The sequence below is a fragment of the Condylura cristata genome, unplaced genomic scaffold, assembly GCF_000260355.1.
Source record: "Condylura cristata isolate star-nosed mole 26May11 unplaced genomic scaffold, ConCri1.0 scaffold00011, whole genome shotgun sequence".
NCBI lineage: Eukaryota > Metazoa > Chordata > Mammalia > Eulipotyphla > Talpidae > Condylura > Condylura cristata.
The window spans coordinates 22,553,981-22,569,094 of record NW_004567112.1 but is presented as its reverse complement, the minus strand read 5'-3'; the positions used below and the strand labels follow the sequence as shown (position 1 = coordinate 22,569,094).

The window sequence follows — 15,114 nt, the reverse complement described above, 5'->3', positions numbered from 1 at the left end:
ACATGGAACCCATGATTTGTCTGCAAAGTGGGGTTACTGAATGCAACATGAGATGAGATGAGAGGGGGTAAATTGAAGACATTTCCTTTCTGAAATGCAATCAAAAAACTGGGAGCCCAAAGAGGTGTGCTCTCAGCATGGATACTAAAAAAGAAAAATAGGAATTTGTCAATGTGATTTACTTACATACATTCCCTAGATTTGCAGGAACTTATACTAATAGTAGATATAACACCATGGAAGATTATTAGCATAAGAGTGGAAAACTAAACATCAGATTCTCAAAGTGATAAAAAGAGTCCTTTATATGGGACAACTCAGGCTAAATAAATCTTAGTTGAGCATAAGACTTAATTCTGGGCTCTTATTGGGCAAAAATAATCAGGAAAATTAATATCGGTCTTGTTGGAAAATACTAATTTTATTCTAAAATGTAGTGCTGTTTCTTTAAAAATTAGGACAGGGCTATAGTGCCAATGTGGGTACAAGATTTTTGAACTGATGTATCCATGCTCTCCTCCCCCACTGTGACCTCAGCAGGACAGATTTCAGCAGTGGACTGCGTTACCTGAACACGTATATTCCATTGACCCGGAATATAACCAGTGGCTTCACTTTCTATGAGGGGATATATCACTTAAGACCAGAAAATGTCATGGCACCTGCTTCACCCAGTTTACCCAACGAAATGAGGCATCTGCACCTTTTCTTAAAGACGATATCTTCATAGAATACCACAAGGAGCTTAACAGCACCTTGTATTCCCACATCTTTTAATATCACAAGTGCAGTCTGTTACTGGCAATGGAAACGAAAACTTCTGCCCCCAGATGGATAAGATTGGACTTCCCAGGCTTTTAAAATCAATAGAGATTAGCTTTCAGTCAACACTGAGAACTGATGGAACCCATCAGATGAGTGTTTCCTCAGCATGTGTAGTAGATTTTTTTTCACATGAGTACATTTTCTCCCCACTTAAATGTTTTATATCTGACATACCAAGGACAAGACTCCACACCTGATCCATTTCCATCAGATGAAACAGGTAAACCTCCACCTAGGTGAGAGCCCCTAGCAAAATCTCTTCTACATGTCGCTTAGCCCCACCTGGTGCAAAATTTCTCTCCATGTCTTAAGGAAAGGACAGTAACCAAGGGTTTTTGTTTTTTTTTTAGAAGAACAAGATGTGAAGACATAACAATAAAAGTCATCTGACTGGTATCAGATGTCAAAATGAGGTACTAGGCTTGAAATTTTGGAAATACACTCAATTTTTTCCCTAACAGTTCCATGATTCATAGTTTAACTCTGTGATTAAAATAACACTTTGCTTGTACCTTGCACAGAGGGATTGGCTTGTACCCTGTATCTCTCTACACAGTTGTCCCCAGGTGGACAAAAATCACACCGGGTTTGAAAACCAAGTGTTAGAAAATTCCTTTAGCCCTAACTCTGTCCCAACTTCCTGTGAGACCTTGGGTAAGCAACTCTGACTCCATTATCTGCCAAAAGGTAGACTGAAGTAAATAATTTCGGACTCTTTTCAGGTCTAAACGTCTGCTATGTGTTACATTTTCTACATGCATTTAGGAAAGTATCTCTTCTCTTAAAGCCCTGGTTGGTTGATTTAGGAAAAACACATCCTAGAATATATCCATGTTTGATAATTCAGAATATCATGCAGGGTTTCTGCCTTCACAGGAATTGAGCTATTATGTCATATAAACTTAAATTCACACAGAGTGTCAAGGACGAAAGATTTACTGAGAGCAGAAATGTTGACTACAGTGAAAAATAGGTAAGACAATAGGGAGGGCCTGTAGAAAACAGGAGAGAACAGAATTGCCTAAATTTCAAAGCCAGTCTGCTAGCTTTTCATGACCCTGGATGTCTTTACAACTTTCATTCTAACTCATCTAGTATCTGCTGCTTTCCCTTCCTCCATATCACTGACTAGGGATGGAGTAAAATAAAAGAAGCCAGTTAGAACGGTTTACCTCAGTTCCTTTCAAAAACCTTTAGCCTCATTTCTTAGTATTAGCTTTTTTTAAATCACAAAATTCTGATACTTAAAAGAAGACCTGGTTTTCTTTCTGAAGCTCTTAGGAAAAAACTGCTTAGAGAAAAGTACGGAGAGACTGAAATTCCCAGAATATTTTCAAGAGATAGGTAGAGGAAGAAAAATGCAAACATTTACAATTTGTCAGAGCTTCACTGTGAGCTGAAGCAGCATTCCCTCGTGTACGTGAGCAACCTGGGGCACGTCCAGCCAGGCCCGCCTGTCCTATAAGATGTTGCTTGGATACAAAACACTGTAAGGGGCTGGGCAACAAGACTCCTACACAGGGGACAGCACAGTTGAGCAGGCCTACAAGCCAACTTCCTTTAAAGGAGATAAACCGAGAACCCTTTTTCGTATTACGAATGCTGTAAAAATGCTAAACCATTACAGTGTGACAGTAAGGGGACACTTTGCCCTGTATTTTCATGGAAAAATAAATTTCTCCTTGGACTCCGCCCAACATGAAAACAGATGGACCATGTTCAAAGGAAATTTCATAGTGAAAGAATCTCAAGGCCTTGCGCTCCCCAGCTTCACTTGAGGAATTAATAAACTGCAGATGTATTCTGACACAAAGAAAAGGCCTATTCCTGGCAGTTCCTGAGTGTCCATATAGTTTTGAGTTAGGTTCTATGCCACACAGAATCAGTCCCAAGCAGTGGAAACAATCACTTAAAAATTAGAAGTTATGATGGGGGTGGGGGTCGGCATAAGAGGTTATTATAAACTGGTCAGCATACTCATGCAAGTGCTGGTTAAGAACTTCAACTGCTTCTTATCAAAACAGACAAATCCAGAGTAAGTCTGAATAGAAGAGAATAGAAAGTGTCCCCCCCCCCACTAGCATCAGTGCAGGTGGTTAACAGCCACATGCCACCAGCTGGTGTCTCTATCAAGGGGAGCTTGATAAGGATAGCATACTGAAGTCACTGGAGGAAGAGTTCGCTAGAAATTCCTTCATGAAGGAAAAGAAAAAACAGGCTGGAGGCTGAAAGTAAATCACATGTTGTATTGTTTCTGCCTCTCAAGACTTCCATTTCCATCCTCTGAGTGGGGATATCTTCCCCTACTGGTCTGGGGACAAGTCCTTTCTGAGCTGCTCCCAAGGCCCCTGCAGAAAAGCCAAAGGACCTTGGCCAGCCCACCCTAGCTGGCAGCACCATTTTCAGCCAGCCGAGACTTGTTTTATTTTGGCCAGGCTTGTGTGATGTGATGGGGGGCTCCTTACTGGGCCCACGATCTCTTGCCCACACTTCTTTCCCCTGACCTAGTGCCCTCTCCCCCTCTGGCTCCTAACCTAAAGGTGGGAGGCCCAAACTGGCACCCTGTTCTCAAGCAGATGATGGGAAAGACCCGTGGGACAGTGAATTTTAGCACAGAAAGCCCTGCGAGAGACAAAACACCTCATAGAGCACACCCCACTCCCATCTTCTGTCCCCTTGTGCCAGTGGGGAACCCTCCTGACTCATCCAACCGCACCCCCAGGCACCTGGGTCAGCTCACACACTGAACCTCAGAATTGGCCTCTCCAGCTCTCCCTGTAGCAGATTCCCAGAACCTGAGTCAGACTAATTCATTCTTACACCCAGAAATTTTGTGAAATAATGTTTATCAGTGATTCTTACTGGGGCACCAGAAAGGGGGTGGGAAGGGCAGAGGACTGAGTAAGAGGAAAGGTGGCTGGCAAACCCAGACTGAAGGAGAGGGGCTTGCATAGTTTTTAAAAATACATACAGTAAGATAATACAGGTTCGCGTCTGAGAAGTGGCAGACGCAATCCAATTATTTCACAGAACGAAGTGGTAAGCAACAGTATTCACCTCAGCAGGCTAGTCATTCCCCCATCCCAGGGCCTCTTGGCTTTGCTTCAGGCCAGGAATGTCAGAAAAAGGTCTCAGTTCTTTGATCCTGCTCAGCAAAAGGGGCGTGGGTTCTAGAAAATGAACAACTGCGGGTCCACACAAGGATGCCTGAGTGGCTGTGCACAAGCCCTGAGGGTAGGGCTGGTCTGTCCTTCCAAACTGCTCTGCCTCTGGGCTGTGGAGTCACTGCGTGAGCCTGGAGGCTACGGCAGGGCTTATGGGATTCCTGGTCAGCAATAACTCCTTTTTGCTAGGCTCTCCCTACCTTTCCATCCCTGCTGCAGATGACATCACTTAGTGAGGGGAGGAGCTGAGTGGAAGCCCAGGTCTCCTCACCAAAGTCCCTCTGGTTGGAGCACAGAGGCCGGTTCCCTAGAGGCTGCAGGAGTGCGCTAACTAGCCTGGTGCCTGGCACACTGGAGATGTTCAGTCTTTTTTTTTTTAATTACAAAGTTTATTTTTACATCATTTTGCACATTTGGTAATTTCTTAAACAACCATATCCCATTATTTTGCTATCTGCACGTTTTGTTTATGTTTGGTTTATTCAGCCCTCACAGACATGAGGCTGTGGCTGGACATGAGTTCAGTAGAAACTGACCCTGCCTGCCTACTCTGCCATTAGAATCAAGGCAGGAGTTTTCATTTATTCACTCGTCAATTCATTCATACACTCGTCAACTCATTCATTCACACAGCAGTTGGATCTTGTAAGGTAAGCAACAGCACAACAGTAAGAACGTGGAATATGTTCATTTGGACTCTTACTACAAACTACATAACTTCTTAACCTCTGAGTCTCAGTTTTCTCATCTGCAGAATGGTGATGATGGCAACTCCTTGGTAGTATCATTGTCAGGATTGAAAGGATGCTATGGTAAGTCCATGACAGCCACTTTTTATTGTATTTCAGACACTCTAGCGAAAGGGATCCAAAAACATACAAGGATAAGACTCCAGGTCAGAACTCGGAGGCAAAGCTGGTCTGCTCAAGCATGGCCTAAATCACAGGAGGATGAGCTTACCTGGGCCGGCTCTGGTGGACAGGCATGAACCAACAGGTAAGAATCCTTGCTACTCCCACTGCCATTTCTACACAACCATTGTGCAAACTTCTTAAAACCAGTTCTTATTCTTACGTACAACAAACAGTTCCCTTCCCATCCAACATGCTATCATGAATCTGTCTGGGAAGGAACTTTTATTTTTAGGGTTAGACTAACTATAGTAGATGAGCTATATTCTACTATAACTGGATTTTCATAAAATCCTAAACTTAGTGGAATCTGAACAAAGTTTTTATAGTAACAGTGCTTGTATGATGCTTCATTACAGACTCCAAAACAAATCCTTATATTAAAAGCCTATGTAAACCAGCACACACACACACACACTCTTCATTGTGACTTTCCCCCCTTTATTTTTTTCCTCATGATTATACCATCTTATATACCATCAGAGTACTTTTGTGTTTATTATCTGCTCCCTCCAAACTTAGAAGCAAACACCATGAAACACCATGGAGCGTGACTGACACCCAGGAGGTAGATAGATTCCTTGCTACATCCTCACCCATCGTCCAGTGACCTTACAAATGACAGGTTATAAAGATCCCCCTCCTAAGAGATAGTCCTCCAAGTGCAATTAGAAGATAATTACAGCTCTTGTCATGATAAAAGGCTGCTCTCTTTCCATCTCTCTGGGTGTCTCTCTTGAAGGCTGTGACCCACCTTCACCTACTCAGGAGATCTTAACGGACCCCAGCAGGACTGTGGCAGCCACTTAATTGGCCTCCCCACCCGGTGGGGTTCAGCCTCTCCAGCAGCCGGAGACAGCCAGTCCAAACCAGCTTTGATCTTTTCATAGTTGTGCTACTCTACTGAAATGTGGAACTAAAACAAAATCAAAACTGAGACTTGTCCCATGGAAACATCTGCTTTGGGTCTCAATTTTTACACAGCCTGAGAAGCTCCCCCATTGGAAAGCTACCTCCATCCTTCCAGGGGAAAAAGGAAAGACCATGGGGGCACCGAACACACTGTCCTGTCCACTCGCAGCACAGTCTCACTAGGAGAGGTAGCAGAGCTGAAAGCTTGAAGGCAAGGTCTTTTGTGTGCAGGAAAAGAGAATTCCTTGTAAGTAATACCACACTCTGCCTTGCCAGAGTAATTTCATTCCTAACCACAATCTTTAATTTAAAAGCCCCTTTACCAGGAGTTAGTGTATTTCACAACCCAAGCTGTCCTTTCCCTTTTTCTCGTTCTAGAGAACCCAGTACTGCCCTGGGTACATGTGTGAGGCTGTTCTCATTTTATATCCTGACACCCTAGTCCTCAGCCCAACACACACACACACACACACACGCATGAAATAAACTTTGGAAGGAAGGTCTGGGTTCGATGTAAGAGGGCTTAACAAATGCAAGTTAAATCTTAGGGTTTCCACTTGAAGTGGGTGGAACTGGGTGACATCAAGGTAATTTAGTGATCCCCTCTGAGCCATGTTTTTCTCATTGCTAAATAAGCCTGGCTGACTCAGGTCACTAGAAAGAATACTTGTGACTATATGTGCAATTGTCTTAGCAACCTGCTTGCCCAGAGTTAAGCCCACAACTGATACGAGCTATTATGTTGTTCATCAAACTAAAAAAAATTGAAGCAGTTTTTTCCTGATTGATATGAAACTACCGTATCCTTACCATTTACTGAAAAAGTATTAGAGGCCCCATTTTAAAGAGGAAGAAACCTACCAAGAGATACTCAGTTAAGAACCAAAGTCTCAACTAACCTTTTGATTCTACCTGCCCGCTGCTCACCCTGCAAGAACTTAGGTAAAATTCCTCCCGAGGGAGAACGGGGTCACAGGCATCTACTTCTTACTCATACTACAGCAAAACAGATGCTTGCATAGCGATGTGCGTGATGTGAAGCTTCAACTTTGTTCTGCCTTTGTGTGGGGCTGGCTTTGGAGTCGCATATGGGGAGGAAAATAAGAATGCTAGAAATGCAAACTCTAAGAGATGTAATTATGGTCATTTTATCTCAGACATTGTAATTTGCATCTCTAGAACTTCAATGTGAATTATTTTTTTTATAATCTTCCATGTCTCTACTTAACATGCTCAAGCATTCCTATGCTGTCCTGAGCCTATAGCACTTAATTATAATACTCATTTCTCTGTTCATGTCTACAGATAACATCATCTAGGAATACTCGCATCTGTGAGCTGCTTCTAGATAGTTCTTTCCCTGCTTTTGGTACTTTCCTCACTGCTCAGCACTCAGCTGAAGAGTTGACTATTCCACAGATATTTCTTGAGAACCTACTGTATGCCAGGCACTGTGCTGATGTTGGTGTTGGTGTGTCATGTAGGGAAGGCTGAACAGATAACTACATTGATAACTGATAGGTCTATGTCAGGTGATGGTGAAGTGGGTGTGTGGATGGACACACATCCTGAGAACCTCTCTAAAACCCAACCCAAATGTCTCCATGTCCAGATGGGCTCCCTCCCCTGTTCCCACAGACAACAAAACTCCCTCGCCAGAAGGGCTCAGAGAACATGAAACGGGGTGCTGAGGCAGGGCAGAGGCAGAGCTACCCTCGCTCCTGTGGTCGGGGAGGCAGAGGCCCTCTCTGGGGGTTTGAGAGGAGGAACAGTCATACAGAGGGAACAGCAAATGTGAAAACCCTGATGAGTTCTCCCCATTCTTGGCACCTGTGTGTGAGCACCAGCACACACACACACACACACACACGTGCGCATGTACACCTGAAACTCGTGCACAGCTTTCATTCCTACAGTCCAAGCCCCTCGTGTGCTTGGAAGGTGCTCCCTCGTGTGGAGTGACAGCAGGACCAGGAGACCAAGGGACCATGGTCCCAGCTTCAACCCCTCTGAGTGTCAAGTCTCATCTCCACTTCTCTTTGCGAACATCAAATGAGATGAGGTGTTCTCGCTAAACCTATCTTGTCCACTGTAGAGCAGAAGCATAAATGACTGTTTAATCACATAAAACTATCTACTTAAAATAGTTACCTATTGAAGAGCTACTAATATTCTGATAGTGGACTTCCATGTTGTTGTTTTTAAATTAGAAAGAAAAATATTTTCTATTGTGGCCAAAAGATCATTCGTCTTTCTACATGCAGTTTGACCTCCTATTGGAACCAGAGATATACAACATAACATAAAGGTCAGGAATAAAGGCCTTCTTTGTAAAAGCTGAGTCAGACACATACCTGCTGTGTGACCTGGAGCAGACTGCTAAACCTCTCTGAGAAAAAACAGGACCTGCCTTGTAGGATGTCTGGCAAGAATAAGTGGGATAATGCATTAAAAGGGCTGAGCACTGGCCCTCCCTGGAGGTGCAGCTGGTTAACACAGCACTACGAAGCTAAAGCACTTCCACATGAGTTCGATCCCAGCCCCAGAGGTGACCACATGGCGTCACAGACCTCTCCAGACCCACCCGCTCCCATCAGCAGTCTACTTCAGCCTGTTTTGCCCCCCCACTCTGTCTCTGGTGAATCCTCTCACCGCCCCTGCACCTCTGGCCTGTACCCCAGATCTGTATGCATGAATAAATCTTTTAAAAAAGGGGGGGTTGCTGAGCATAGCTCTGGCACTCCCTGGTCCTCACTGTGATGACCTAATTGCCTGCCTGCAAAGGGGACTGTCACACTTCTGTCACTGGGAAAATCCTCCCACACTGAAATTCACTAAAAATAGCATTTCATGTGCATCATGTGACCAAGAGGCTCCTCTGGCTAGCATCACACTCATTCTGGGGAGGGTAGTTAGATGGTTACAAAGTGAGGAAGCACAGTCTGCCCGAGGTTGGATGTTGCAGTGGTGGTTGCTGACTTCCCCATGCTGTGCACACTGAGCACCCCACCCCCCAACATCCAGCTGCTGTGGGTGTGGTCACAGTGCACTGGTAAAGCCAGGCAGCCTGGGGCTGTTTACTTACAGGCTCCAGAGCAGATGCAGAGTGAGAGCCCTAGTTACACAACCAGTCTCCAAGACTACAGGGAAGGCAACAGGTAGGATATTCCTTAAGCTGGTGGAAAAATCCTCTATCCCCACCTTGCACCTCCAGGTAAGAGAAACGCTCCCACGACGAGGAGTAAGCAGATCCCCAAAGACCAACTCTTCCGTAGAAAATCAAGAGAAAAAAATTTGGAGCCAAAATATATTGGTATTCTGTGGGAACATCTTATCCCCAGATGGGTTTAATTTCTTTTTCTTGTGATGTATGGCACCTTGAACAAGGTCTATGCACAGCGCAGTTGGTGGGACCAAAGCCAAAGGCCGTGATGACAGCTGCTGCGGAAGGCATGCGGCTTACTACAGTGAGAGCGCTGGCCAGGAGGGGCGTCCTGTCCCGACTGTTCACTGCAAGGCAGACTCAGGGTCAGCCTGTCACTGGAAGACAGTGAGCAACTATGCAGCAAAATGTGCAGCTCAGGCCCTCCCTGGTGGCGCAGCGGGTTAAAGCACAACACTGAGAATCAAAAGCCGCTTCCGCATGAGTTCGATTCCCGCCTGCCCCGGAGGTGACCACATGGTGTGGCAGACCTCTCCTGGCCCGCCCGCTGCTCCCCTCAGCAGTGTACTTCGTCAGTCAGCCTGTTCTGTTCCCCGCTCTGTCTCTGGTGGGGCCTCTCACTGCCCCTGAGCCTCTGGCCTGTACCCCAGTTCTGTATGCACAAATAAATAAATCTTAAAAAAAAAAAATGTGCAGCTCAGAGACGCAATCTCCCAGCTTAACAGGCCTCCCCGAGCACCCTGCCACAGGCCTACGGTTCCCTGCCCCACTCTTCAAGGACGTCACCAGCAGCCTTGGCCTCAGTGTCAGTGTCCCTGCAAAGTTACCACAGTAAAACCACCATTAGCTGTGATGACATCACTCGGATTAGTTTTTCCAAATTCTCCTTTCCGCCAGCAGGGCATGGAAAGACTGAGGTACAGGACAGGTCAGTTTTGCTGGGAAAAGAACTAGCAGCGGGTATAGACATGTGTCTAAGGGGAAGTCACATGGACACCCCAGTGGGAACCCACAAAATAAATAAGCACAGAGCGTACCTGGGAGAAGTGAGAGGGGAGCAGGAAGGAGGTGAGCAAGGGGTTGACAGAGTAATGAAGTCCAGCTGCATGTTTTGTCTAGAATCTACTTTTTCCTGTTTTGCCTAAGAATTCCCCTGCCATGATCATTTCATAGGAACTGTTGCTGGTTTGGTTTTACTGCTCATCAGACATCATTATCCATTGCAATGTGTTTCAGTAAGAGTCCTAGGCTTTGGAAGGATTCCCTGTAGCAGGACACTTTGTGTTTTGATTGTTCAACATTAAGAAAAATATCTAGGATCAGATAGACTATGCATTAGCTCTACCTCCAGAAATGCACAGCATTTCCAAAATATGTGTCCTGAGGAGGCTGAGGGTAGGGATTTGTTCTCCCCATATCACTACTCTCAGCCAATAAATAGCCCCTACCGCTTCAACAGGTATGAAGTAAATCTATAATGGCCTCCTAGTGTTTTCCCTATCCCCTCACTGGTCCCTACATTCAGTCTCCATTCAGAAAAATCCAAGTGATCTTTAAAAATAGAATTCAGATCACCCCTAAAACTGTTTAGCAGACCCGCGTGGCACTAGGATGAAACCCAACGTGCATCCAAGGCCCACAAAGCCGCTCATCTCTGCTCCCCAGTCCCTTCTCTGTGCTCCAGTCTGACTGCCTTCCTTGACGCTGCTCCAAGACCTCAAGTGCATCCTACCTCAGGGCCTTTGCACGTGCTGTACTCTGCCTCAAATATTCTTTCCCCTCAGATAGTTGGAGTTGGGGATAGGTAGCTCAGATTGCTCATTCTTTCACTTCATTAAGGTCCAGTTATCACCTTATTACCACCCCACATAAGGCTGCATCTTTCAATGTGGTACATATATACAATGGAATATTACACAGCAACCAAAAAAGAGAAACACATGTCTTTTGCAGCAACTTGGATGGAGCTGGAAAAGATCATGCTTAGTGAGATAAGCCAGAAAGAGAAAGAAAAATACCGGATGGTTTCGCTCATAGCAGGAATATAATGGACCAGGTGGAAAATAACAAAAATAATGAACAACCATATACCAGAGACATTTTGTGGGGGTGGAGTGGGGAATGGGATCAAAAACGGGGGCGAGGGGGAGGGAAATGTACAGGATTATGGTGATGGCACACGGGTGATTTGGTGATGGGAAACCCGCGGGGATTACAATCAAGATGGAAAAAAAAAATGTACAAAATGATGTAAAAATAAACTTTTGTAATAAAAAAAAAAAAAGCTGCATCTTTCCTTCTACCCTCAATCCTGCTGGTTTTTCTTCATGGGCTGTAACAGTTTCCTCCTTAGCTTGTGGCAGGTCCCCCAACCCCTGTCCTTTTTACCTGACTATTGTATATTTCTTCATGTGTTTGTTTTCTGACTCTCCTTCAAGCAAAGAACCTTCAGGAAAGTGAAAGTGAGGGGTTTTTTTGTTTTTTTTTTTTTGTGTGTGTGTGTGTGTGTGTGTTTAAAGCATGGGAGTTCCAAGGCTAGCTGCCAGACTGGTGTCCATGTTAACAGATGAGGCACAAATTAAAGGTCTGGACCAGGCCGGTGGCTGTGGCCATGGGCAGTAAATACTGACAATAGGACGGAAGGCCATGTGAGATATGGCACAGATTAGACAGGCTGAACAGGAAGGAAATCCAGAGAGCTCTGAGGTTTTGAGCCCAGTGGCCTGAAACTGGGCTGTGCAACAAGGTAACCACCAGCCACACGTGTTGGGAACACTTGAAATATGGCTGGTCTGGTTAGAGATGTGCCGTGGGTGTGACATACACACCGCATTTTAAGGTTTTCTCAAGTAAGAAAAACAATCCATGTGAAATGTCTCAATGATTTTTAAAATGTTGATTCTATATGGAAATGGCACTATGTTGGCTGTACTGAGTTAAAGAAAATACATTATCAAAATTATTTTCATGTTTCTTTTTGTTTTAAATACGTGTACTAGAAACTTTTATATTACATATGCAGCCTACACTATATTTCTATTGGAGAGGGCTGAGTTGGGATATAAACAGTGGTACCAACTGCAGAAAGAAAAAAGCAGAGACTAGAAGGGACTATTATTCGTAACAGAGAGAATAGTATTGTGAGACTTGAACTTGCCCCGCTCCAGAACTTCAAAATATGGAAAATGAAACTGTCCATGGGAACTGGGGGGAGAGGTAGATAATAACATAATTGGCTCAGAGTTGAGATAAGCAATAGAACCTTAGAAACTTGAATGTTTTACAGTCCAAGAGTGGTAGCAGAAACTGCCAGCATGTATTTACATAGATTGAGACAAAAATTCATCAGTCACAAGTGGTGTCAGTCAGCAATGGAGCATGGAACACAGTTCCTGTCACAGGGAAACACGGGCAGTATCTCTCAGAGCACTGCCTTGGGGTGATGCCTGTCCAGGCTCTCCTCTCACCGCGTTAAGCAGAAGATTCCAAATGCTACATGGCCTCTAGCTTACCGTCCCAACCAAGCCACCACTGACAGCTAAAGAGACATTATTAATCATTGTACTGGGACAGTTAGTCAAGACTGCCCACGTAAGTGAGGTTATATGGTTACCCTACCTCAACTAATTCATTCTAAGGTGTTACTCTCATTGCAGCTTTCTGGCTATAGCTAAGACAAATATTGAGTGATTTTTTTGTCAATTGTTTTTCTGTTTTTTGAGGTAACATTGGTTTACATCACTGTGTATGTTTTAGAAGTATACGTTCACATTCTTCAAACACATGTTACCACACCAAGTCTAGCATTAAAGCACTAAATAACCCTCCACTAAACCCACTGGCCCTCCTTTGTATTGACATTGCTAAAAACTGGGATGTTCCTTACAATTGATGTGGGCATTAAATACAGAGTCCTTCCCTTTTCCACACCTTTTTTAAAATTAATACACATCTTACAGGCAACAACAGCTCACAATCGAGGACATAGAGTAACTGTTATCTCATGTAGTGTGATATGGAGGAGGATGCACTGACCAGGGTGAGAATGTCCACTCCTCAGACACTTCTTTTCATTGGAAAGTAACAAGTGAGTATTCTTTTGTTAAGCATTGGTTTCTTGTGAGGTTGGTTAGTTTAACCCTGTAATCAACGGCCAGGTTGTAAGACTACAAGACTCAAGTCTAGATCAAGGACTGGGAGGAATTTACTGAGGCCATTCTGTCCTCTGGGTACCTGTTTGGGAAGTCTGCACCTTTACCTAGGGGACAAGCTTTGGTAGCACCATACCCCTTCCCCATTTGAAGTAGTAAGACCAGGAAAGGATTGATTGGTCAGGCCGAGTATTGGCTCAAAAGTTAAGGAGAGAGAGAGAAGTTAAAACGTGATTACATTAAAAAGTATTATGAAATGCCATTAAAGATTTTTCTTCAACAAAATCAACAGTGAGATACTATGCAAAATGATAAAAGTCAACTTACTTATTTTGTCCAATTGTCTCAAAATCTTTCACAACAATCTCAAGGGAAGATGAAATGTCCAGTGGTATACCCCTCAAATCAAACTCCAGAATCTGTCACAAAAAGACATGAAAATGAGACTGTTAAATGGCTGATATTACAATGGATACTAAACATCTTCACCAATGACTATCTTATGAATTATAAAATTCTATGGATAAGAAGTGATTACATTCTAAACTAGAGGGTTGGGGAAAGCAAACCAGATTAGACTTAAGGAACTGGACAAGCCTGGCTTCCAATTTTCTAGTTCTGTGGCTCTAGACCAGTCACCAAACCCTGGTCTCTATCAGAGAATGGACTTACTGCCTACCATAACTGCTGCAGGGAGAAAATGAAATGTGTGTGTAAAATGCTTTCCTCAATGATTATTTTAAAATTACTTGTTCTTCCTAACCACGTTGTCCTCAAACAAAGAAAAGAATCATCTAAGAAATACTTTCTCAAACATATCAGCCCCAACTATATGTCCCACTGTGGTCAGTGCTTGTCAGATGATACTTGTATTTTAATGAAGTAAATAGTTGCCTTACAGCAAATGTTATAAAAAAATTTTATATATATATATATATATATATATAAAATCAGCCTAGCACCGCTGACGCCGCCCACTGTTTCTGTAATAAATGAGTTAAATAAAGTGGCTTCCATTGATGACATGTTACTCCTGGTAACTGTCTGGGGATGGACTGAGAGGGCATCTACCAGCTCAGGTCAGAAACACCCAGACACCAGTGGGTTAGGCTCTACCACTGCAGTTAGGGTTGGTTTCAGTTATAAGACTAAAACTGGAGTGTTCACCTGATCAATTAATTGGGAGAAGGGGATAAGTGTTGTAACAAATGGGATGCTGGCCCGTGGGGATGCCCTGCCCTGATCCCACCACCGCCACCTCCCCACCCCCCAACGTGGGCCACCTGGGCCGAGCTTATGTATGAAGAGGCCTATTAAGGCTATTTGAAACCTGAAGCACTAAGTGCACACAGATAGGAGCTCGTCATCTTTGTTCTCCAAGCTCTGTCCAAGGGGCTTGTGTTCACACTATCCCAGGCACCAGCCAAATGAGCCTCTTGCTCTCACGGAGCAGGTAGCCCAGCTGCCTGTGTTATGAGTTGCAGTGGAATTGCAGAGAAGCAGAATTCTCTCAACCCGCATGAAACCAGCAGGACTCTCCAGAAAGGCATTAAGAAGAGACAGTAAAACTAATTGAGGGGATAAAACATTTACAGTCAGTAGAGGGATCGGTCTTCACAACTTAGAGACTTAGTGAAAATAATAAAAACTTTAATCACTGTGTTTATCCAGGGAGGTTGGACCCAGCTTGGGAAAAAGCAACGAGGCTAATGAGTAACTTGTCAGGATAGGAAAATGCTCCTCAGTGGAAATAGTTAAAATTTTCCCATAGCTAAATTAAACACTACTAAACCACTGATAAAATGGAGATAAAGTCACCAGTGGAGGAAGGAGGTAAATAATTGATGTCTCTTCAATAGACTATTACATAGCCATTAAAAATACTTTTGACATAAGAACGGAAACCATAAAATACCTAGAAGCAAAGATGGGTCAAACACTTCACGACATACACTTTAGCGACATCTTTAAAGACAGAGCACCCAACA

At 43.9% G+C, this 15,114-nt stretch overlaps 1 protein-coding gene across 2 annotated transcripts in view; it reads right to left on the bottom strand.

The window, feature by feature from the left end:
- The window catches only part of MYOF (myoferlin), a 120,391-nt gene that overhangs the window by 87,222 nt on the left and 18,055 nt on the right, over positions 1–15,114 (bottom strand). For both annotated transcript variants that reach the window (XM_004680619.2, XM_004680620.2), the window contains exon 3: positions 13,454–13,545. In XM_004680619.2, the coding sequence (XP_004680676.1) occupies positions 13,454–13,545 (92 nt within the window). The remainder of the gene's footprint in view (positions 1–13,453; positions 13,546–15,114) is intronic.